The 26,130-nt window shown below is 41.6% G+C and overlaps 2 protein-coding genes across 12 annotated transcripts in view; one reads left to right on the top strand and one right to left on the bottom strand.

Annotated features, from left to right (window-relative positions):
* The window catches only part of GPR176 (G protein-coupled receptor 176), a 43,736-nt gene extending 22,251 nt beyond the window's left edge, over positions 1–21,485 (bottom strand). Inside the window, exon 1 of the mRNA XM_061998352.1 lies at positions 20,593–21,485. Within this exon, the coding sequence (XP_061854336.1) occupies positions 20,593–20,821 (229 nt within the window). The 5' untranslated portion in view covers positions 20,822–21,485. The remainder of the gene's footprint in view (positions 1–20,592) is intronic.
* A 3,885-nt stretch (positions 21,486–25,370) lies between these two features.
* Positions 25,371–26,130, top strand: part of EIF2AK4 (eukaryotic translation initiation factor 2 alpha kinase 4) — a 42,057-nt gene continuing 41,297 nt past the window's right edge. For 10 of the 11 annotated variants that reach the window (XR_009818965.1, XR_009818966.1, XM_061998681.1 and 7 more), the window contains exon 1: positions 25,371–25,627. Coding sequence is in view for 9 of the 11 variants with exons in the window: in XM_061998681.1 (XP_061854665.1) it covers positions 25,472–25,627 (156 nt within the window). In the remaining 2 variants the exon portion in view is untranslated. The remainder of the gene's footprint in view (positions 25,628–26,130) is intronic. The other variant, XM_061998682.1, reaches the window with a different exon arrangement.

Genomic DNA, 26,130 nt, shown 5'->3' with positions numbered 1-26,130 from the left:
AGATTGTGACACAAGCAATGACAGGAAAGCAGGATTTGCAGGTCATCTCTAATTTTCCCTGCTATGGACAATTGAATGAAGAGGAGAAGACGGACAGTTTTCCTCTACTCTTTCAACTCTTTCATCAGGTTAATAAGTGACAGGAAGTAATGTCACCTATAAAAAAGGGAAGTGGGGTTTTTTTTCTCTGAAATACAAGCAGGAAAAGAAAAGAAATACAAAGAGACTACTCCCTGAATTTAACACATGCCAAGCTCAAATTCTACTGGGACTATAAAAGTATAGCTTCAGCCTTCTACAGGCACAAACTCAGAGATCAATCTGTACTGATCTGATCAAGATTTTTAATTTGCCCCGAAACAAAACTCCAAGTCTAAGCTGTCAGCAGACCTTTTATTAGTACTTTATTCCTCACATCATCTAACATTACTTTAGGGTGATCAGCATTAACATACCTCAGTGCTACTCTCCACAGCCTACAAAAAGTACCAGAATGCATTATCTGGTTAAATTCCTATTTCCTTCAAACATGATATTTAGACGAACACTGATAATACAATTACCGGAATCACACTGTTCTGAAAATACATAAAAACCGTCATTCGGTGCAACTGGCAGTAAAATTATTCTCTTTCCTCTACTCTAACTTTCGTTTTGTTAACTTATTATTTTAGCAATTTCATGGTGCTGTGAAACTGAATAACTATTGTAGAAGAAATGCATGTCTCCTCCCTTTTGCCCACATACAAACTCCTAGGGCAATTTTTTGTTTCTAAGAATTCCTTAACATATTTAAAAATATGCACATTTACAAAGACTGTTTTCACACTGTGTTTGTTGGCTACAATAGATATTAGTGGGAATTTCTTTTCTCTGAATATATTCTCTTCCTGCCAAGTGTTATGTTTGTGAATATTATTAATTCCATTTACTTACTAATTATCCATTTTTACCCTATTTGAATTGTTTACAGTTGTTTGGGGGAGGGGGGGAGTTAATACATTTTCAATACCTGTAACTAAAGCTGTATTGGAGTAGTCATGTACATTTCATAAAATTGCTCTACCGGAGAAGTCTCGGTATTTTTTCAGAGGATGAAGTATAAAAAAATTTAATCTCAGTTTACTATTTCAGTACATCAGCCACAGGAACCACAGCCCTACAAAGGAATGAGAAGCAAAGATGGTACAGGAAGCAATGTATTTTATTAAACCAATTGCAGAAGTTAGGGTGAAAGAAAAAGAGAAGCTTTCAGGCTGAAGACACACCACTCTTAGATATGAGAGCTATTCAGTGTTCTTTGATCTGTATTATTATTTACAAAACCTCTTTTTAATCTGTTTTTAGCACAAACCTGGTAGGATATTTCTTATATTTACTGAAATGCAAGTAAACAAAATGCAAAATAAAGCAGAGTTTATGACAAATGTGAGTACTAAGTCATCTCCATCTAATGATGCTGTCATTGAGACAAATACTGCATTAACACTGTACTGTGTACACAGCTCACCTGTTCATTTGTATGGAATAACAGCACTTAGCTATTTTTAACTAGATACTTTCCAGCAGATTTATAAAAAAAAACTTTAATCATATGCCTTTAAATTTAACTTTCTCTATCTGGGTTATCATTGCACTTGTTCCACACATTACACAGGCTGCAATCAGAGCAGATGGAGGTAAAACTTCAGTATAACTGCTTTTTATTTTTTTTTGGTCCCAGTGGCAGGATCATCTGCAGTTCTTCATTTTGCTTTTTGTAGACATTAAAAATGTGGGGTTTTTTTCTAAAGATCACAAAAGTGAGCACTGAAACATATAGCACTCTCTGGCATGTTTCTTGGGTAAGTATTGCTGCCGTAAAGGTCTATAATTTAATACTCCCTGCTGACAACTAACACACTACTGGTATCTGTGGCTGCTGTTACACGCTGCTGTTGCAGTACTTACTACATCAAAAAGACAATTCTCAAAAAAATATCTGATTGCACTCAAGAGGTTTAGCAACAAAACAGAGTCAAAAGGTTACAGAAAAAAAGGAGATCTGAGGAAACTCTTCAGTCGGACTGCTGTCTTCTCCACAGACCAAAGTAAATTTCTGTAACTCACCTTCGTAAGTACAGTCAAATTTCAGTCTTTATTCCAGTTCTTTACAGGATTTGCAACTGTCGGAGTTTAAAAAGCACAGAGTGGGATCTTTTTATTGCACGCTGCTGTGACAGTCTCAGTTTATAATCAATCTTTTGGGAAGCCCTGAGCAGCAGCAATTTGTTCAAAAGGCTCTCCAAGTTACGGTAGAATGAATCCACACAGTGGTAGTACCCAATTAATTGGAATAACTGAAAGCACTTGGCAGCCAGCAGGGTTTTTCTAATTAAGACTCTTCCAATATACTCGATCATTTTGCAAATCAAATATTAAAAATAACATATGAAACAAAATAGAAACTGGGCGTTTTTTGTGTGTGTGGTTTGGCTTTTTAAAATCAAAAGTAGATTAAAATATGATTTCTTAGAGCTTCTGAAGGTACAGCCTGGCCACTGTCTAGAATGAGACATCAGAAATAGGAGTACTGAGATAAGATCACAGGGCTCCCTATGCAGCTCCATTACCTTTGGAAGTAACTTGGCACAATTTTGCAAGAGCAGATAATGATTCTGCTGGGTGACACCCTAAGACTGATATTCAGGAGATGGCGAATATCCATCTGTACAGTTTCTAAGGACAGTCAAAACTCATAATTTCTTACAATTTCAGTTGCATGGACATATATGCACATCACAACCATTGCTCCTTCTGCTCTTACTTTCATGTACTCTAGTTTCTTTTACTGTTTCCTTTGCTCTTTGGGCTTAGAAACCGAAATTACAAACTCTCCAGACAACTTCAGCCAAAATTAAGAGTGACTTATAGAGACATATTGAAGGCTTCCAAATGGTGGGGAAGCACAATTCTAAATTCTGTAATGCACAATACATCTCAAGTTTAAAACTTCAGTAAAATTACTAAGTCAGGGAAGAAGAAAAATAAAAAATAAATTACTTCAAGACACCACTCTAGAAATTAGAAGCATTGTAGACATGAAGTAAATTGTTATGGCAAAAAGCAAAGTTACATAGTCTTGACGAGGCTGAGGCCGGCCACTATCTAGCTTGACAGATTTGAAACAGTTTCAGAAACTTAGTGGTGTCTGAGCACTCTCTATTCATTGTCCAAAGGATGTTGACACTGGCTTAAATGCACACAAATATACTCAAGAGGGCCTATAGCTGATGGAATACATGGACTCCAAAGTTAATTTAGTGATTAAAATACAAGCAAACAAACAACAAGCAAAAGGAGAGAAACTGAGAGAGAAAGGAAGTAGGAATAACTCAGTCCTATGGTGACAGGGAAGGGAAGCAATGCCAACATTGTCTCAAGCCAAATCTCCTCCTCTGTGTTCATGCCACTGCAGCAGGTAGTGATGAAGACAATGAGGCTGATGATGACCTCCACTATGCTTTTCTCTAGTAAAATAGTACTTTTCATCAGAACCCACACAAACGCCCCATTTGCCATGTACAACTATGACACCCAGCACTGCCTGGAGCAGTGGAAAGGTGTAGGAAAGGTACATCACTCTTTCCTAAGGTTTGTGTACATACAGGATTGAGAATGCTTATCAGACATTTAAACAGCTATTACCTATTCTGATATTCACCAGTCTTGTTCTTCCCCCAGTGTTAAACTAAAGGTTAAAAAACAAGAGGTTGGTGAAGGCAGGAGAAAGATTGGGAGGTTTTTTTCTGTTGGTGGCTATCACTTGTGTGTGTGAAATTAAAGATGTTAAACAAGCTTAATGACAAAAGTATTAAAGCTCAAGAGAAATTATTCTGCTATCAGATTTAACTAAGTGGTTAAAGAGCCTGTCACTTACTAAGGCCAAGCATCTAAAAATCTCAGCACATTGTGCCAATATGTTTGTCCCCAGGATGTAATAGTTTAAAGTGACACTCCAGCATAGGATGGCTGGTAGGATGCATTACTAGGTGCAAAAGATCACTTTAATTTCATTTTAATCTGAATAGAATGCTGAAACTGAATGAGTGATTATTTAAAGCAAGTTTACATAAATGAATGCAAGTTTGTGTGTAAACACAGCTTACAAATGATAACCTTTAGATTAGCTAGTATATTGCCTGAATAAGAAGACACACCAGATAAAAGCTTTGCTCTTAGATAAATAGTTTCAACTACTACTTAGCAAAGCAAAAATGTGTACAGACATGGATATTGCTTGCCTTTTTTTTTTTTAACACCAAGGCTGTCTTTTTAAGATAAATTTCTATCCCTCCCAGAAACACCAACTTTAAAAGATGACTGGATAAAGAGATTTCATTTGTTGCACAGCAAAAGTGTGTTCTTCTTTAACATGCTTAGATAAGTTGGTGGTAAAGCCAAATACTTCAAGTCCATGTCTAAAATAAAACAAAGATATTTGAGACATTCTATGCATGAAAAGCAACCAAGTAAACACAACTACTTTCTTTAAAAGCTGCTGCTACCTTGTATTGATCATGCTGTATTTAATGCTAGCAAATAAGAAACGCAATAGTGTTTTTGCTACCTGAAGCTCCAATACAGACTGACAGAGCCACTTACTTGCAGTATGACATGTGTAGAATGACTTCATGTCGAGGTTATTCTTATTGAGTTTACACGTTCTTTCTACCCTGCAGTAAAGCAAGACAGCCACCTTGCCCCAAGCTGCTACATGAGTCTCAGAGATAATCTATTTTTGCACTAGAGCTGGACATGCTGCACAGAAAGCCTGTCAGTTCTCAGCAATTTAAAAGAAAGAATAGTCTCATTCTTCCAGGCTAGTATTATTGGATAGACATGACCATACAATATGTGAAGATGGACTTGGCCAAAGGCTGAACAAGATTCAAAGCCTGCCTGTCTTCCAATCCACAGAGAAACCTTGCAGACAGTCTGCAAACAGCCTAATTCACCCAGGGACAGATCTGAACCAGGTCAAAATAATAATAATTAAAAAAATCTCTTTCAGATATCAGATTCCCAGGACTGTGAAGTTACCTGCTCTCTGAAAATAGTGGAATGTACAGAGAGAGACTGTTAATAACACTTCATCAATAATGATAAGATACATGTAATTGTAACACTATTAACTGACTACTATATGAATAGTTGCCATCTTTGTTAGCTCTCTACAAGATACTAAAAGAAGACCACTTCCTAGTAGCAAATATAGATATCGGAGGCTCTAGGGCTCTATTGGCCCTTCCCAGACATTTCCACATAGAATTTCTTTGGTTCAGACCCTATCACCTGAAATGTCTTTGACCATGTAACCCATGTTTTTGTTAAAAAAGGAATCACCTCTGACCATGGGATTAGCCACAGAATATAAAGTATTCTGAGATCAGAATACTTTTTCAGATTTGTCCACATTATGCTCTAAGAAACAAGAAGTAGTTTAGTAGTTTTCAGCTCCTTTGGAATCTAAAATGCAATTTTACTTTCTTAAATGCTTCAAATAATCAAAATAAGTCTTCAGAGGCTGGTATAATACATCATGCAGTATCAGCCTTTGCCCACTGCATGCGTTGTTTCAGAATCTCCTTTAACCAGCTTCTTTTCTTCTACTGACCATGTTTTAAAAACTGTGTAAAATAAAAGGATGTCTTTGCAGTCCTATTACAGAGGCTTGTTAGAGATAGATTATTTTTAGTGTGTTGGTAATTTACTTATTTTTTTGAATTAAATTGCAGACATAGAATACTGAACTTAGCCAAATCCAGCATGAACACTAGGTAACAGTACTGGATGAAAATAAGGATAATAGATAAAAAAATTCTATAAGTGAAGTAGAAGAACATTCTGTAATACACAAAAAGCTGCAGAACTCAGTAGTGTAAGTATTACAGTAATTCTGCTGACCTGTACATGATGTTCCCTGCAATGTTCTCTTTTTCTATTAATGCATCAATGTTTGGCAATGTGATGCAGGCAAAATAAGAACTCTACCTTTTAAAACGTGCTCAAAAAAGGTATGGACACGTTAAAGAGCACTGTACATGGCAACATCCCACTATAACTTCCTAAAGATTAGTATTCGTATACACAGCATTACTGTACACATACATGTAGTTCCCCAGACTTAACCTACACAAGATGGAGACAAAATGTATCTGCAAAAAAAAGGGATGGATGCTACATCCAGTCATCACAGGCTGGACAAAAAGACAAAATACTTATCTCTCTGCAGTGGAAGTACATCTGGCAAACACAGTACAATCAGACGAGGCAGGTGACACAGCTGTTTTGCCCAGGAAAGACAATAATATTGGGAAAGCAACGTAGTTTGGGACTGGCTTGCTTCATTTGGGGACCACATGCTCTGGCTAAGTGGGAGTTTGCTGAGGCTGCTCTTTTTGCTGAGTAACTTCTGTGGACAATATGAGAGGGTGGGATTCAAAGAGGTCTGCAAGGAGGTCCCTTGATCCTGACAATGGGGCTGAGTGTATCTGGGGATGAGTTGTCATCAGGTTAAAAGGCAAAAGCTAAATAACCAGAGAAGTGTAGTGAACAGGGGCAGTCAAGACAGAAAAGTGTACTGGGAGCCTGCACTGGCAAAGGCACAGATAAGCCTGTTTCTCCATAAGTGTGTGTCTATGTCATACAGGCAGTATCTTACTTCACTGCCAAGGATCTTACAAAGGCTACAGCACAGTAGGAGGACAGCAATCTTAGGCACTGAAGTAAAAGACAAGCTAAAATAATAAAACTTTTTTAAAAATAGCTGTTCAGCTCAATGTGCCAGTCAAAATCCAGGAACAGACAGCACTACTGGCCAGAGTGCAGCATGTGTGATCACCTATTCAGGGGCAAGTTTGGGGTTTTTGTGTGTATGTGCACACAAGTTCCTGACCCTCATCATCTTCACATAGAATGGCTCTACGGGAACAGTTAAGAGAAATAAAAAGGTCCCAGACAAGGCCTACGGGGACATTGCTGCATACTCTCACCTCCTCTGCAGCAGCTCTTGTGCTGGAGATGCAACTCCCAGGGAAGGACAGTATTCATCTGGGGTAGATAGCAGACAGTGTCTTCTTGCATGCTGGATGTCCCAGCAACAGAAAAGACCCCAAAGACAGGAAGCAGCAGTGGCAAGAGGTTGCTTTACACAGTGCAGAGCTAGCTGGCATTGAGACATTGGAGAGGACCAACTGCCTGGTAACTTCCTATTGCAAAGGGAGTGATGCTTCTGGGATCTCCATGCAGCTCACGAGGAACAAGAAAGTCAATGGTCAGTCAAAATCAGTGCTAGTGACACAAGAAAGTGTCAGAGAGATGTTCTGGAGGCTTAGATCAAGCGATGAACCAGAATACTGAAGCCCAGGACCTTCATAACCACTGTCATTAAAATACTTACTAAGAGCTGCCAAGGACAGGCAGTGATCTGGACTCTCAGTGGATGGTGATGCTAAGAAGGAGGTTTTAGAGATGTTAAGAAATGGGGTACCTTTCAGGACGAGACAGATCTGTAAAAGAAGGTCAGGCTGGCTGTACCTTAACTAAACTGGAGTCAGGCTGAAAATTGCAGGAAAGCATTTCAATGAAAAGATGGGGAAGGCAAAAAGACACCAAAGAGCACCTAATTCAGACTGACTCTGTCCCAAAGTGATTGTAGCTAATGCTCCTCTAAAAAGGCTAAGGGAAATAAAAAGTGTAAGACAATCAATAGAACAGGAAAATCAGAGTTCTCTCTCCGTTCTAGATGTTCCTTTGAAACTACAAATAGTAAATTGAAACAATGTCATATCTGAGAATCTGAAAAACAATCTAGTTATGCTGTAAGAAACACACTAAAGCAGCCTCTGTCCCCCAAAAGTTACAGGCTTTTTTTCCCTCCAAGTGAACTGTCAGAACAGAAGGACCACATTTATCAGAAAGGAAGCCAGACTATTCATGACAGAGAAGAATGTAAATTACAGTGTTGAATATCATAACTAATGAAGTATTTGAAAAGGCAGCAGCCTGCAGCAATTTCCTACTAATCCCTGACAACCATGTAGCAAGACCATGAGAAGTGAATAAGACAATTAGAGCTCTACCAGCCGTCATCGTTTCACTTCACTACTGCTTTTGTTACTATCATAATTGCCAGTTGCATTGCCTGGCTGATCTAATGCCTTACCATGAGAGGTTATATGATTTCTTATGCAGCCAACCTTCTAATCCAGGATATTTTCCTTATTGTAATGTTTCTATGGAAGCTGGCTGAGTACAAGGCACTGGTTCATGTCCCCGCTTCCAGCTGCTAAATCTAATTTAAAGATGCTAAAAATAAAAGGGCCTACATGTAACAGTACTGTTCAGAAAGCAAGATGCTGTACTTTCTACAGGGATAGCATTTAATTAGCAGTGAAATGAAGAAAGGTACAATACAATATTTGTTTCAATGGCATTTCTGCCATTTGCAAACTTTCCAGTAGTACCTAGCCTACTCTCTGAAATTTTGAGAACTCCTTCCTTGTTAGATACTGAGACAGCATGTATAGGAAACATAATACAGAGAAGTCCCAAGTCTTTGGCCATCCAGTTCAGTGGTTACCTCTGCGACCAGCTATACTGGACACTCAAAAATGCAGGGTCATTTACAAATTCTGTGGGGGTTTAGAGGGAGAACTCAAAAGAAGTATATTGTCATAGTTTGACATGACAGCCTTTTCTGGTAAGGGGGAAGGGGCTGTTAAGAGGCTGTTAAGATGGCTTCTCTAAGAAGTTGCTTGCAACTCTTCCCAGCTCTGAGCCAGACCCACTTCTGGGGCTGAGCCAATTAGACACCTCCAAAATCACTTTTCAAGAAGAAGCCGGAAGAGGAGACTGCTTCCTGTTCCTTCTTTCTTCTGTCCCTTCTTCTTTTCCAGCTGGTGGTGGTGCAAGGAGTGGGAAGAGGGAGAGAGAAACACACATGTGGACTCCAAGGTCAGTGATAAGAGAAGGAGGTGTACTGGAGCAGAGATTCCCCTGCATTCTATGGAAAGGGCTGGTGAAGCTGAGATTCATTTGCATTTCATTAAAGACCCTGTATCAGGGCAGGGACTTATTTTGCTGAAGACCCCAAATCAAAGGCAGAGAGTCATGTTGCTAAAGAATACCCCTTGCCAGGGACAGTGACTATGGCAATCACTTTAAAGACCCCACATCAGGGGCAGTGACTTCATTAAAGACCCCATGCCAGGGGCAGTGACTACGGCCAGAGGAGGCCGTGTCCTGTGAGAAGGACCCTATATTCACAGAAGCTGTAACTGTGGGGAAGAACCCATGCCAAAGAAGGTCGTTAAAACTATGGCCGGAGGAGGCCATGTCCCAAGGGAGGGACCCTGTATCTGCAGAAACTCCAACTGTGCAGAAGAATCCACGTCAGAGATGTTTTCTAAGGACTGTATCCTGTGTGAGGGACCCTGTATTGGCAGAAGCTGCAGCTGCTGGGAAGAACCCACACCAGAGAAGTTCGTTAAGGACTGTGTCCCGGGGGAAGGACCCCATATTGGAGCAGGGGAAGAATGGAAGGAGTCATCCTCTTCTGAGAAGAGAGAAGCAGCAGAGACCATCTGTGAGAAACTGACCACATCTCCCACTCCCTGCTCCTCTGAGCCGTTGAGGGGGGAAGGAAGTAGAGATAACAGGAACAGAGAGCTGAGCCCAGGAAGAAAGGAGGGATGGAGGAGGGAGATCTTCAAGTGCTGGTTGTAATTTTTCTCAATCATCCTACTCTCTTTTTCCTTTTTTTCCTGTTATTTCTTGTAGGTAGTAGAATAAACTTTCCTACTTTCCTCTCTAAGTTGAGCACTGGAGTCTGTTTTGTCCAGAACCGTAACTGGCAGTGAGTCCTCCCTGCCCTTGTCTCAATCCAAAACAGTCTTGGTTATCTTTTTCCTTCCATTTCGCTAGGGCCTCCACCATCCTAACAAGGGTCGGGGCGAATGGGGGACATCAAGCGAGACTGTTGTGATGCTTCTTTGCTAGTTGGGCTAAACCATGACATACATAAAGAAAATAAAACATCATCTTGATCACCTGGGAATTCTTCCTTAAATATCTACAGGATGTATATAAAATCCACTTCTGTTTTTCTCTGCAAAACACATTGATATTCTCACTAGCACACATACAATCTGCTGTATGATCTCAGAGCTTCATCATACTCCAACTATCAAAAATAAATGCAGTTTGTGGCTTATTTTAGGAAATGTGATTACAGGCTTGCCTCCATGAAGACAAAGGAGCAGAGAGAAAGAACAGCAGGAGAAGGAACCCCAACAACATCCTGCTCAGGGAGTGGAGCCCATGCCCCAACCCCTCAGCAAGCTGTCACAGAGAAGCCTAAGCCTCATGGGCTAGGAGTGTCTCCATCCACGTATCTGTGGGGGATGCTCTTTGGGTCTCCTTTCAGGCTGAGAGGGTTTAACCCAAGGGTATGGGAGTCATTGTGAGATGCAGAGAACAAGTACTTTGGGATTGTACATACCTGATAATGGGACATTTATGGTAGATGGGAAAAGGTGGGTAAAGGAGAGTTCAAGGTGGTTTGCGGAGGAATATGTGTGGAAGACCAGAGACAAAAGAGGATAAAAGCCATGTACACTTGTATGGCCACACTTTGCACCATCTTCCCATTAAACTCTATTTCCAACTCTATATATTAGTGAGGGTCTCTCTACTCCATGGGTCTGGGTGCACACAGAGGTCCAAGTGCAATAACTGGAGTCAGACCATAAGGGCTGACACAAGAGAGGTGACAACAACCGGAGAGACCAGAGAGTGTACATCTGTGTGAGTGTGCATGTCACTGTGCAATCACTATTGAACATCAAACCAGATTAGCCAGCAAGTAGGACAAGATGCTTAGGAGGTAAGCATTGGTATGGTTATAAGTCTGGGACAGACAACTGGATGGGGCAAGAAGCCTCTGAAAAGTTAGCTAGTGGAGGACCAAGAGATATAAGCCAGCTACTGGTGAAATTTTGGGTTCTGGAGGTCAGCTTGTGGTAAGGACATGGTTCCAGGCCAGCAACTGGAGAGGCCCTTCTACATCTGTCTGTATATGAGGCAACTGAGAGACCAGAGGATCCTTGGCCAGCTACTAGGTAGACTGTGTGTCTTAAGACTAGCTACTACAGAGGGATCCATGCTAATGTACATATGTTTACATATGTAAATGCTTATGTATTCTATACTAATGGGCTTTCACCATGAGCAGTCAGAGATGGAAAGAGGACAAGTCATAGCTGCTTTTTGTGTTTGCAGGAGTGTTACATTTTCTTTCTGTCATTCTGTACACTGCTCATGCATAAGTGTATATACATACTGTGTGCATGTGTGTCTCTTGCAAATGTGTGCTCAGCCTTGCTATGGCTGGACCTGAGGACACACAGCTGTAGCAAGCTCACCTCCATCAGTATACAGGATTCAGCAGCACCTAAACACTTATCAGCATCTTTTCTGAGTAGGAGTGAGAAAAAAGTATGTAATTTCCTAGATCTTTAAAAATGTTACAAATAAGTGGCAAATCTTACATTCTCCAACACCATATAAATTACAAATTCAAGACAAATAGAAAAGAATAGAAACCTCATTTAAGTGCTCACAGCACCTGCTTGGTAGCAACTCAATAAATGAGATCTGTAGCAGAACTAACCATTTTAAATTCTTCCTAAGTGCTTTGTTCATTCATGTCTAAAATACTAACTTACTGCTCATAAAACCCAACACAAAATCTCAATGTATCTAAACTTCACTGAAGTTCCAAACAATTGATGATACACAAACTAGCTGACATTTGAGCAAATGTAACTCGCAATGAAAAGCAAAACATGGTATCCAATCACTAAGTTAAACAGCTCTGGTTCATAGCTGTCATTAAAGTGTTCACATGGGGACTATAGATAGTAAAATGATGACTGATATCAATCAATTTCACCCTAAATAGAAATCAGTTTAACATCCTTGACACACATGACATTTAGACATTGGCCAAACCCCGGTACATGTCACAGGAACACTCTAGCATACTGTATCCCTGAAGTATCAAACACTTGCTTTTGAGGTGTAAATCATTGCATCTCACACATTTCCAGATCAAGTAAATTATTTCTTTTCCCCAACAGCTCTCTTCTATCCAAGTAGCCCTTCAGCCAACGCCAGACAAGGCGCTGCTGCTGAAGCTCAAGGAGAGGTCTCCATAGCAACGGAGACCACAGAGGCCTTCACAACCTCTCTTCACCCACTCCCCAAACTCAATTTTTCTTCTAAAGAGGATTGCTTAGTTCACCTGAAAACACACAAAAATGAAAAGCATAATATCTATTTCAGACAGATTTTATCAAGGGTGCAATCAGAACTGGACTTAATCCTGCAGGGTCTGTTATTTTTGAGGCTTGCATCCATATGAAAATGCAGCAAGAAACATAAAGTTACAATAATGTAATACATTATTCCTATGTAATTATTATTACGTGCAAATATTACCCCTCACATTTGCCTGATGCTTCTTGTTACACTTGATTTTCAGCCACTTCTTGTTTTGCCAAACATTAACTATTCCAGCTAATCAGACACAAAGTTAATCTATGCAAATTGCCCAGTTGAGAAGATTTCATCTAAAACAATTTCATTTTTTCAAGAGTGACACCAATAGAAACAAAACACCATCCTTCCCATCCTCAGACAGTTCTACTTTTTTAGGGAGCAGGGCTACAAATTTTTGTTGGAGCTATTGAAAATATGCCTCTCATTCTTTAATAATTTTCTCAGTCTATGTTTTAATCAGGTACCTGCAGTACTTTTTATTGCAAGATTCCCTTCTTCCTTCTTCATGGAAGATGACTGTGGCAAACTTCACTGGTAGCTATTCCCAGATAAAAATATCAGTTCCTTATGCTACTATACATCTGCCTTCACAAACACATTACCTAGACTGCCAGTTACTTTAGGATTGTATCTCAGAATTGACCTATCCCTTTAAAATTAGGGGTTGTAACATTTCCATTTAATATCTCTGTGCACAGGTGTCAAGAGAGGAAGGCAAAAATCAATTTCAAGGGCAGTGAGAGGCTGGAGACAAACAGCTCACGGGAAATTCTCAGGAAAAGGGGTGAGTCTGAAACCTTGCCTCTTTTTTGTCCGGCAGGACACTGGGAAGGCAGGAAGGGTTCATTTTTCACTTGGTAATCTGGTATCTGTTTCAAAACACACTGTTTTCTTTCAGAGGACACCTCTGTTTGATGTCATCACAGCATGATGTGAAACCAGGAGGCAAACAACCTAACCCACAGCTTCCAAAAAATTGCTATGACCACTACAACAGTGTTCAAACTGTACCAGAGCATTTTCAGCTTTTCCAGTCAAATTTCTGAATAAGATGGATTTGGGAAGACAAAAGAGCAAGTAACAGCATCATTCCCCAAACCTCAATTAAGCCACTGATCTACAAAGTCTGCATTTTCTACTAAGTGTTAAATGCCTATTCAGTTTGGGGAGGACACACTCCCATCGAGGACATCTCTTTCTTCTTTTAATTTTCACCAGTTGTCTAGTATAGGAACTTTTTCCTAAATGGCCAAAAAAGAATGATTTTTAACACATAAATTAATGCAGTTTTATCTACATGGCTTACATTAAAATTGTGAACAGATTCAAATAACCTTGGGAGCATATGCAGACTTTCAAACCCATGAGATATGAAAAGAACAGAAACTACAAACCATGAAATGGGATACTATCTCATATAAGCCTAACATGACACAAACGTTCAGCTACATCCACACTGCATTCAGTAAAAACACAACTCTCAAACTCCCTATTTAACTGTAGTTAACAGTATGTAAACGCGTGAACGAAGGAAAAATCCATGTTAAGAGTGACAAAGACCACATTCTGATCTCCTTCAAAACTGTTATTCCTGGTCTTCCTTTCCTTTCTCCTGAGAATAAAAGATGTTATTGTCCATTGCATTTCACCCATCAATTTATTTCCTTTTCAAGTTAAGCTCACTGTGCATTCTAGCTACAAGTGTTCTTTGGAGATCCTCTTCTTCATTTCCAAGATCCCCTCACACTGAAAAGTAGCCATAGTCACCTCCTGCAACCTCTCTCCACCAAAGCTTGGAAGTAATACTCCCTTTTGTCAAAGGTCTGGTTGCTGTGCTAAAGTACTCATTAGTCTCTGCAGACTGATTACGTCTAACAACAAGAGAAAAGTATCCTTTTTAGAGCTCTATTCACTGCAAATCTGAACTCAAGAATCTACTTTGATAAAAAGAAATCTATCAAAATTTTACTTAAGAGTCCTGTCATTCCAAGCTTAAAAACAAAAAAAGTATTTTTGATTTGCCATTCATCAGTTACTTAAAAGTCACTGTCCACCCATTTTTCAAAGTAGTGACAGCCACAAGAGTAACAGCACTAACTCCATATTCTTCTGAATCAAATAACTAGTATTTTTTCACAGTAACCATGTACAAATACTCTATTTTTGTAAATTGTTTATTATTTTTTTTAATAGCAGCCAAGAATGTACTAGAGCTTTTTGGTTTTAGAGCTTTCATGCTGGAGGAGGGGGTGGAAGGAAGAAATTATCTGAACTAAAAAATACTACAAATTTCAGGTTACAAATTTAAATTCTTAAATCCAACTAAAAGCCACTTATAAATTTTTCTCTACCCTTTTGACCTCAGATTGAAAGATATGAAGCCTCTATTTCTTCCAACCACAAGTGTTTAACATGTATCATCAGCATTGGTGATGCCCTTTGCAGCCTGGCTGCTTTGCTGCACATTAGTGAAGCACATTGCAGTGCTAATTGCAGTGCAACCATGCTGTAGTTAATCCTCATGGCATGCTCTGTATATAAAAAGCTAGAACATCCCAAAATATGCCCCAAAAAATGGAAGAGTGAGATTACTGCATGAGCTCCATCTCACTATATGGTCTTAACAATGAGAGAACAAACATGAGAAAAATCTAGAGTGCAACCAGTTTACACAGGTCTCAGAAGGTGGAGAACTGCTATGCCAGCAGAGTCTCACTTCCCTGACTCATTGATCTCAGCTAAATCAGTCTTCTCTTCACCACATTAGCAGGCAACAAAAAATGATCTCCCCTTGAGAGGCTCCTGATCTTCCTGTTCTGCACTTCTCTGTGTAAACAAGCCCCATTCATATATGGCAAAGGTACTGGCGGCCTGGCACAATGAAAGAGTCATGGGCACAACCATCATTGGCTTGCACTGACACACTGACCATTATGATCATATCAACCAACTTACCATGGACGTGGGAACAACACAAATTTTCCTTCTCTACCATTCCAATGGTACGTGTCAGTCCTCTTCCAAATAAATCCCTACACAATCAGCAAAACTCATCAAATCTCTTTTTTTGATTTAAAGAAAAAACAAACAAAAATCCACAAGCAGAACTTTACTTCTACTTAAAGAAAGCTAACTTCATAAACCACACGAAAAATTGTGCTTTTGTTATGAATTTGTATCACTGATGACACTCTGCTACTATGGCAATAGGTGGCAGAACAACACTGTGAAATGGACAGATCAGAACAAAGACTCTGAAACAAAAACCCAGAGACAGATGTTTGAGTGACATGCCAAAAAAAAACCATCATGAGGATGGAGAACATAGTCTCCATCTTCAAAACTTCAGTAATTTGACAAGGTAGTGGTTCTAAACCTAAATCATATTTTATCCTTTTATCAGCTTCACATGAACACCACCATCTCTTTGATAGCAGATGTTTGAATTTATCAGCTAAGGAACCTAGCCAGGATTACCATGACTGCAAATCATCACCCAGTTCCACAAGTATTCCTGAGTGTTATGCCCGGAGTAACTACGACTCCCTTAAAAACGGGATCATAGTTACAACCTGGGATCAGGCACAGTGACCACACCTCCCCATGGTCCCACCAGAAGCCCTCCTGGGCTTCTCAGTTAGTCACTGCCCCAGGCTTGGGAGTTAAAGCTACTTCCTCCCTATTGAAGGGCCTCAGTAACCCTTCAACTAGTATCATAATTTGGTGAAAAACAACCCTATGCCATTATGCAAGTGCCAATGACCCACTATGCTAAGCTAATGGTTGAGCCTCTAGTTGGGGGGGGGGAGCAGTACAGTTGTGAGGGGAGCTGTACAACTTTGACACCCTCTTAAGTGGCTGTTAACACCATGCCACACTACCCAATGTAGCCACATTGGCAGTGGCAATGACAGCCACAAAATTAAGAGATTAACCTTTCGAATCTCCAGGGCATTTCCATCAGCCCCCGCCTGTGGGAGGCAGTGACTGAAAGGGAGGCACGCTCCTGTAGTTGTGCAGTTGTTGGAGGTGCAGTTCCAGGTTGATTCATCCAGAAGAGGCAAGCATGGACACATTCATCACATCAGAAAGGCAGGGTGACCACCTGTGCTCATCGGTGACTAACTGTGTGCACTTGATCCCAATGATCTAAGCCATACAGCTCCATGAGACTCTGAACTCTAGGGCAGGATTGTCTCTCATATCAGGTGCTCTGCTTGATGGCCCTTGCTACTTTAGGTATTCTTGTCAATACTGCAGCTTGTAATCTTCTCTGAGTTCTGTACTGATGGCAACTATTGTAGTTTTTAGTTGTAGTTTGTAGTCTGTGTAGTTATAAAATAAATCTATCCACTTCTGAACACCAAGTTCCACCCAGCTGCGGTAATCACGACACAGAATTTTGTTCCATCTATATGATCAGTCGCATTACCATCTTCACAAGTCATGAATCTGGCCGTGACTCAGATGGACAGGCCACCTGCACTTAACCCAGAAAAGAGACATCTAGTATGTTTTTCAAAATAGCCACATCCACTTAATGGCAAGTTGAGGAAACTGGCCTGAAACACAAGTCTGACAAAACAAAATAGTTCCTGTAGTTCTTAAAAGGCAGAAAAACCCTATCCAACCCAAGTCAGAGAATACACGGAGACCACAAAGCAGACCGATCTGTGCAGCATTAGTGGAAGTGAAGCAATCTGAAAGCAAATCTCTACCATTCTTGTGCTTCCATCGATGACGTCTACATTCTATCAAAACAAGTTAGAACATGTAAAGCTCAAATCTCTTGACACCTTTTCCCACACAGGAATAGGTCAAATGAAGGGAATCAGTACTGACAGCATGTGTTGCTTCTCAAGTTACACAGCTCCTGTCTGCATCATTCCAGTGGCCAGTAAAATCAGCTAGTTATTTCAACTGGTGCCTTTCACTTTCCTTCATATTTATTTTTCAAATCCAAGTACAGTTTAAAAAGTGGAATGAGATACACAGGCAGCAAGCATTTTTCATTGTTTTATGCCAGCCCTGCCTTCAGCTGACGGGCTAGAAAATGCCATTAAAAGGTATGGAGTTGCACAAGAAGACAGTGTTTAAATACAGCTTTCTACTTTCCTACACCTTGTACACTTGATAAATCCATCAACATGTGTAAAGCACTTAAAGTTCCCTAGATTAATTTCCCAGTTCATCCATTCAGCTAAGCATAAAGCTTCCCAGATGAACTCCCCAGTTCCTGTATTCAGCTAAGCATCACAGACAAAAATGCCTTGCAATTTTTGAATATACTGCAAATCTTTCCCTCAATAAAGGCAAACCAAGCTGCTGATTAGGTAACTAAATTTATCAAATTCGTCCCTCCAAGCTCTCCTGTTTCTGTGGAAACCTTGTGGCAGTCTACAGCCAAAGGAGCATATAAAGGGTAGTACTCGCTGGGTTAAAAGTACAGAGATGAAGATTTACCACATCTTACTCCTCAGTCCTTTAAAAACAGTTTGAATCTTCCATGCCCTCAGCAGGTATCATGAAATATTCACCATAGCACTCTCACAACACAGCAAAAACTAACATAAGAATCTTTCCAACTGTTCCAAGTCTCCCAACGGATGTCAAATAATGCTGTTAAACAGGAGGAGGGGGAAAAAAAAAGTGTACATCTTTCTCACAACTGACTATAATTATCACATTTTGCTCAGCAGCAGGAACCCAAATTAAATTCACATCCCCAACTGTGATTTTCTCTATTGTAGGACCTGGACCTCTCCATGATGCAGACTGCTGCTTATGTCATACCTCAGTATTCACGATCAAGAGTGAAGCGTACAGGTTTGTTCCCTTTCAAGCTGGATGAAGAAATCATTTCTTCCTTTTAAAAGAGTAGAGCTATTTTATCCAATAGTAAAGTGGCCTGGACATGCGCTGACACTGGAGGATGTACAACTTGCACATCCACTCAAATCAGAAAGGATTCAAATCCACACATCCTGCCTCTTAGGAGAGTGTCTCCCATCTCATCCTTTAGGAGGAAGGATAGTCCTAATTCACCTTGAAGGGTTTCCCCTCTGCACAGAGGAACCTGAGGGGCTCATCTGATGGATAAAAAGCTGGATGTCCTCAGAACGTGGATGGCCTTGGCAGAGAACAAATGAAGAGGAAAACTTAATTAACAGCATCTGTGTAACTGTGAGATAAACACCAAGTTGTTCTCCCCTGCTGCTGCAGAGATAGGGTGCAGCACACGCACAAGCAAAACTTCTAGTACATATGAGGGTTGATCATAAAGGCACTGACACCCTGAGGTCTTCTGGAGATCAGGGCTTCAGCTTCTTTGTGGCTTCGTTTCCATTCAATAAAGAGTGAATAGCAGTATATTTACAGGGATGAAACGAAAAGACATTTTAAAAGACCCTCAAGTTTTCAGCTGTTAGAACAGCATGTGTCTCAAATATTCCTAATATAGTGTTTGAGGGCAGTAGGGAAATTGGAAAAGAAGTGAAAATTGATTACCATCACTGTAAATTCTCAGAACCTGTTACTAACATTTGTCATTGAACTACTGCATTTTCATATCAAAACAAAACACAACATTATTTCCTCTCCTGTTTTGCTTTCTGATAGGCCTAGAGAAGTTCCTGATCTGGAAACTTCATCAGCCTCCCAGCCATCCAATCTGCCTTCTAAAAGGTCCAAATCTTTACTCAAGAGTCCACCTCTTGAAAGAAAACTGCACAAGTGCCAAACTATGACTTAGAGAACTCTCGAAAAATCTATGGCTGTGGTATTTTTCGGTTGGGTGGTTTTTAAAAACTCCTAGCTGCTGAAGGCATGATTACATGAGAGTGTTGTTTTCCTCTTCAAATAAAATTGGAAGATCTATGTTCATTAAAAAGTCTGGACATATGACCCATATGTGCAGTCTTAGGGCTCAAAACCTAGAAGACAAAGAACTAAAATTCTGACTTTTCTCATCTAGTCCTATAATTTCTAGGAAACTATTTGCTGGCTATCATTTTGTGCCAGGCACTATCTAACATACAGAAAAAGAGAGTATTTTCCCCAAATTATTTAAGTGCTAAATAGAAAGAAAGCAAGAACCATGATGACCCCCCCGGGACAGAGGATTGACTAATCAAGGCCAAAAGACTCAGTGATTTATAGTACTAACCAATAAGCTTATCACTGACTGATGTGAAAGCTTAACGTTGTTCCATGACTACACTTACCATCTTATTACAAATTAAGTGATATTAAATATTACCAAGAAGACATTGATATTATAATTAATTACCATGACCACAGAAATCGATTTTAGCATTACTCATGATCAGCAAAAAGAAAAGCAATCTTTGCTAATAAGAGCCAATGACCACCAGCAAAGTCCTAATGAACTCTCCTAAGAGAAATGGAGATGGAGACTTTCTCAGTCAAGCCTTGTGTGAAAAGTGTTATCATTTCCAGCAAACAGCACTGAATAATTTAGGTAGTAGTGGCATTTTACTGAAATCCAGCTTACTGATCTCACAAACTGCACTAACTTAACTCACCATAAAGCTTATTTTTCCTTTTTTTTTTAATTGTTGGTAAGAAACGTATGCGTATTCCCAATAAAGCAGCGTACTATAAGCACTAAAAAAAGCAAGCATACACACATTGGTAAAGTTATATGGCAATATATTACCAGTTTACTACCACATATCTAAAGTGAATGACTCCTACTTCAAGGATAATATGTAGGCAAGATTGCAAATGGTTATACATATTCCCATCATGAAGTACTTCCAAACAAATAATTTAAAGTTTACAGGACATAAATACAGAATTAATGCAGTGTGAAACTGAAATTCAGTAAAACTTATTTAGAACACTCCATACTCTTTGCTATGGTAAAAAGAAGAGATCCCATTATAGTAAAAAATAAGGGTGTAATCAACCCATTTAATTTTTGACCACTTAAATTCTGATAGAAAAGTTTACTAAGTTAATACATACATATAATGTACCAGTTCTCATCTGTAACTAATAGCATTTTATAGTAATCACTTTTACATATCAAAAACCTCCAAGGGACATGAAATCACATGCATAGGGTCCTAAAATACAAAAATGAAAGTCACTAAGGCAGCAAATTATGTTAGCTACCATTTGGTCTGCAGTCCCTGACCACAGCATAAACAAACCACACCAACAAAAAACTCCAGCAACACTCACCCAGCAAAGAGCCTATGAAGATGACAATCTGCACCGTGGTTGTGAAGTGCCTGTAAGTCTGCACTTCACCGTGCTCCTCGCTCTCCGTGGAGGCAGCCTCGCTGTTGTTCCCACCCTGCCACACCATTTGCCCAGCTGAAGCGTTCCTCATTTCCAAAGCTCTAGTGACAGCCTGGTATGGGGCATGCACGCTTTCGTTCCTTGAGATCCAGCTTTTGTCAAACCCCATGGTGGAGTTGCTGCCTTCCTTGCTGCCACCTAATAACTACAGGTTATAGAGCCTTTGCCTTTAATGACTTAAGAGAGCCCACAGGCAAAAATTTGCTTCTGCCCCATCTCTGAGGCATCTTCACCACATCTGGTGTCTAACAGAGCAGGGTTGGCTTCTCACGTTTCTACCATGTAAATCATGATAAAGAAAAGCAGAAAATAAAGCAGGCTCCTCCTTACATTTAGCTGTCCCATACTTCTTGCTTCACAACAACACGGTGTTTCCTCATCATGTTTTACTGCAATAAACGTAAATAAGAAAATAACAGTCCATGCTGCAGCTCATCTTCCTGACCGAGCCAGAAGGTCACCTCGCACGTGTCGCATACGTGCTTTGCACGTGGACAAACTTACTATACATTAAAACCAGTTTGGAAAAGTTGATGGACCACAAGCTCTGTCCCCCCTATTCCACTCTCAGCTTTGGCATTAGCTCTTCTCACAGCCCTGTGGGAGGAAAGACTCCTCTTTCCCCGTGGCACATCTCCTTGTGCCCGCTTCTCCTGTGGTGAGAAGTGGCTCCGTCCCCCGTCTCTCCTCGCTCTGCACAGCACTGGACACCAGGACAACTCATACACAGTGTCCAGAAAGGTAAATGAACGCTCAATGGCTTCCACCGCACTCCAGCTGTTTCTCGGGTAAGATTAATTTGGTTCTGAATCCCCAGGCGGGGGGGCACTCGAGCCGCCGGCGAAGCAAACAGCCTCTGCAGGATCCTGCCTGACCCGCTGGGCGCGCGCCCGGCACCATACACGACTGGCGCTAACAGCCCAGCTCGTACAGGCGCAGACATGCCGTACTGCTGGCCCGGCGAGACGAGCTGGGGCGGGGCGGACGGGCCGCCGGGCTCCCGCTCCCGCCCCCGCCCAGCTCCCGCGGAGTTGAGGGCGCCGCCATCACGTGGCCACAACCCTCAGCGGGACCGCCGCAGCCGCCATTTTGCCCGGGAGCGGTGGGGCGGGCGTCGGTGGGGCTAGCAGGGCGGCTGCAGCTTCTCATTTGTAGGCAGACGCCGTCTGGAAGGCAGGATCTCTAAACCAGTGTTTTAAAATAGGTCTGTAATTCCGAGGATAGAATTTCAGAAGTCAGTGCTTCTAGATATAGGTATCATTCGTTAAGATAGATTATTTTTAATACTTAATTTGCCAGGAAGGCTCCTCTGTAGGCATAATGAGTTGGGGTTTTAATTGTACAAAAAGTGCACATCCATTGAGCAGCTGCACATTTGAAAGGACTCCAAGCAAGTGCTGTCCCCTGTGAACTGACCTGATAAGTGGAATGAGGCATGTACCTTGCCGTGGGTTCTTGAAAATATGCTGACCACGGGAAGAAAGGCTGCCACCACTGCATCCCACCCCAGGTCCTGCTGACTGTTGGCCAAACCTCTGCTTGTACCTCTGAATGTTTGGGCTCTGCCTGTTGAATCACCCAGGCTGTTGAATCCTAAGTCTCTGAGCTCACTACTCCAGGCTCAAAGATTTCTGAGCAGTCAGCATCTCTTCCCCACCCCTGGCCAGGCCCACCAACTCACCCTTTCACCCCTGCACTCAACTCATTCACCTTGTCCAGCCAGTCCCATTTTTTTCCCACCTTCCCCAGGCTTTTCCCTCATATTTGTTTCCTGGGACTCCTTGGCCTCTTCCTCCTTTTGGACCCCTAACATTCCTGAGGCCATTTTAGCCAAACTCTTTGACCAGGCTCTGATCTCCCCTTTATCTCTCAGCCACTTGCAAGGCATGTTTCTTCATACAGCAGCCCCTTTCTTCATCTCCTCTGTCTAGTACCTTTACTGTCTCTCCCATGCTTCACCTACGGAGACTCATCTCCCCTTACAATGCACAGGAGGAAGCAAAAGCACACTCTTACATCTCACATCATGAAATTTTAACAGAATAAAATTTTAATGTTGTGGGATGTGGGAGTTTTAAATTTTGCCTTAACTTTTGGAAGGGAAGCTTCATCCAGATGCAGTCTGCCACATGTCTGGGGCAGGTGGACTCTTCAGTGATGTGCATTGTACTCCAGTAAGTCTCTGTTCACCATGTGAATACTCCCCCCCTCCCCAAAAAATAGTTTACTTGATGCAGGTTTTCACAAGGCTAGCTAGCAAAGCCACAGGACTTAAAAAGGTTTTCTCTTCCCCTTGCTCATCAAACTTTCACACTTCTGCTGGGGTAAAAGATTTCTCAGAATGTTTTTAGTATGTTGTTATTTTTCTCTGTCTTTCTTCTTGGAAATCATGAATCACTGAGTAAGAAATTAATAAAAAAAAAATAAAGTAGCCTGAGGTAGCCATATGGTCTAAACATTTCATCCCAACTGGTTAAAATTTTGCCAAGTCACAAAGAACGGGAACTGTTGGGAAGCTTTAACAATGCCTAATGTTACCTGACCCACCCATTGTTATACAACGTGAAGTGGGAGAAGCACTAAGTGCTTGGGAAAAGTAAATCCATAATTTGTGTTAAAGAAAATTTTAGTCAAGATTCTTAATTACTTGCAGCACTGTATCTTCATATTGACCACTCTTGCTGTGTGTTTCTGTGGTAAAGAAAATGTATACCTAGAAACCTTTATTTAACACAGAGAGACTGTATACAAATTGATAGATGAGCACACCTAACTGCACCAGTGGGTCAAATACAACAGTTAATAAGGTGCAAGAAACTCATGTGGACAATTAGATCAACCCAGGTCCCATTTGACTTTGCAAAATGGGATCTCTGTTGTGAGATAAACTCTACATGCTTTGGTCATGCATTTCCAGTAAAGAAAAAAAAGATGAGACAGGAAAATGCTGCTGGTAAAAGCACATTCCAGGCATTCTCAGACATGGTAAGGAACAGAGAACTGCACTAGAACACTGATGCAGTTTAAGATTTGGTTTTGGTTAGATTCTAGTGAAGTTGTGAAGTTACAATCTCAGCTGGAACCATAAGAATTTAAGTGAAACAGAAAGATAAGTATGCATGCTATAAGCTTTCCATTTCAGAAGGAGAAATTGAGTAAGACCCTCCTTAAGTAGCCTATTTATAACAAAAAGTCTGTACTCGAAGGCCAGGGAGTAAAATGAAGATCACCAAAATTCTATTTATGTAAACCTTGTAAGTAAAATAAAGCCAAGTGTCCAAAGACTTTTCATGCAATTACAAAAGACAAATTGCATCCATTATACTGCAACAGTAGAGATTTTAAATAGTGCAAGTATGGCTCTGAAAATTATTTTGTTTTCAATTAAGATGACAGAACTTATATTTAGGGATAAAGATACTATAACGAATGGCGATCCTGGTATGAACATGACTAGATCTAAGGCAGAAGAACTCAAAAGATTCAGTTCATTCAGTTTCAGAAACATTTTCTCTTGTTTCCTTATGTTTCCTAAAAAATAAAATCACCTAAGTGTAGCATTGCAGCAAGTTACAGAGTACTGTTGCAGTTTTCTTTGCCTGGGTATTACACACCTAACAGATGAGCTTGTATGTGTGAATTTACTTGGGGGGAGGGGTCATTAATATCCCCAAACTTTAGGGGCTACATTATATTATGGTAATCATGTTCAGTAATTAGCACATGAAGTGACTGAAGAAAAGTGCATTTTATTCTCTGCTTACCTCTGCTTCCCTGACAATCCCCGTCTGCCTTTCTCTGGCAAGTCCCACCAAGGGGACCCAGGGGCTAAAAGCGTGCTCACAGGGTCTGGCCCCACTTTGTCTTTGCAGTTCAAGCAGCCAAAGACTGAAGCTGCTTGAGCTCCACTCGAAATAGTCCTTAAAGCAATCAGCAGTGGAAACATTTTTTCATTTCCACATGAACTTGTATCCTGCTCCACCTCTACGTGAGATCTATTCTGAATTTTGAGGGTCTTTTTCCCCTTTGCAAATCTTCCTTGAGGACTATAAAAAATCTGCACTGTAACTACTTATATTGGGTGCATGTCTCTGTAATTGCACATACACATGGAGGCATCTTTTGTGGAAGTTCAGACTGGACTTTTGGAAAAGGTTCTGCACTGAGAGGGTGATCTGTCACTGCTACAGGCTTCCTAAGAAAGCAGTTGTGGCACCAAACCTGTCAGAGTTCAAGGAGTATCTGGACTACTGTCTTAGTAGTTTCAGCTAGTGCTGTGACGAGCAAAGTGTTGGATATGATGATCCTTATGGGTCCCTTTCGACTCGAGATATTCCGTGTTCTGTTGAGGCACCTGCTCAGCTGTGAGGATGAGGCGTTGGGGAGCAGGCAGGCGGGACCACGAATGGCCGCAGAGGCTAAGCAGGGAACGACGGCGGCGGTAGGCAATATGCCGCTGTTCGTAAGGGGGAGGCAGAGAGGTGGCCGCCGAGAGCTGTCGGGTCCACGTCCCTACAGGGCTCGGGACTGAGCCCTACACACGCCGACTCTTAGCTCCCACGAGGTCTGTAGAAGCAGGACCGGCAGCAATGCCGGCCTCACCAGGTCCCGGACCGGCAGCTCCTCCCTGCTCCGCCGCGGGGGCGGTGCCGGGGCGCGGTTGAGCGCGGCCGCGGTTGGCTCCGGCGCCAGTCCCACGGTGGCAGGGCCGCGGGGCCTTCTGCGATGGCTGCCGCCGGCCCCCGCCCGGGGAGCTGACATGGCCCGGGCGAGCGGCGCGCAGCGGCTGCCAGCGCAGGCAGCCGTAGAGCCGCCGGAGAGCTACCAGTTACGGCAAGAGAACGAGCTCCAGGTGCTGGAGTCCATTTACGGACAGGACTTCCAAGATCTGCGGCAGAACCAGGCCTGGAAGGTAGTGAGCGGGGTTCCCGCGGCCAGCCCGCTGCCGGAACGGGGGCGGCCGAACGCAGTATTGCCCTTGGCCTGGGCCCTACCCGCTGCGCTTTCAGTGCATCCCGCCCCTGTTCATCGCTAGAGAGGCAGGGCCGCTTGTTTCCCTTCCTCTCAAGTGAAGGCGAAGCAGGAGGAGGCCCAGCAGGCCCATGTGTGCGGGTCAGGGTGGTGGCCCTTGCCTTGGCCACGGGCGGGTAGTGGGTGGGCTCTTGGTGTTTCTGCCCTGGTGTCCGGTCCGAGTGTTCCTCGCCTGACGCATTTCACGTCTTGCTGTAGACTGCTTCGGTCGACATCCGTGTAACTGTCTGGCTTTGTGATTCATCCTGCAGATCGCTGCCTTAGCACTATAATTCATTCTGTGCATATAATTTGCGTTTTAATTAATTGACAGGATTTTTTTAAAGTTGCCCTCTTTGTTCATACCTTAACCAACTTAACTGCACACGTGCTTAATTACTTAAGCTA

The sequence above is a fragment of the Colius striatus genome, chromosome 6 (genome assembly GCF_028858725.1).
Source record: "Colius striatus isolate bColStr4 chromosome 6, bColStr4.1.hap1, whole genome shotgun sequence".
Classification (NCBI taxonomy): domain Eukaryota; kingdom Metazoa; phylum Chordata; class Aves; order Coliiformes; family Coliidae; genus Colius; species Colius striatus.
The sequence above is the reverse complement of the archived record's forward strand: the minus strand, read 5'-3'. Positions and strand labels throughout refer to the sequence as shown.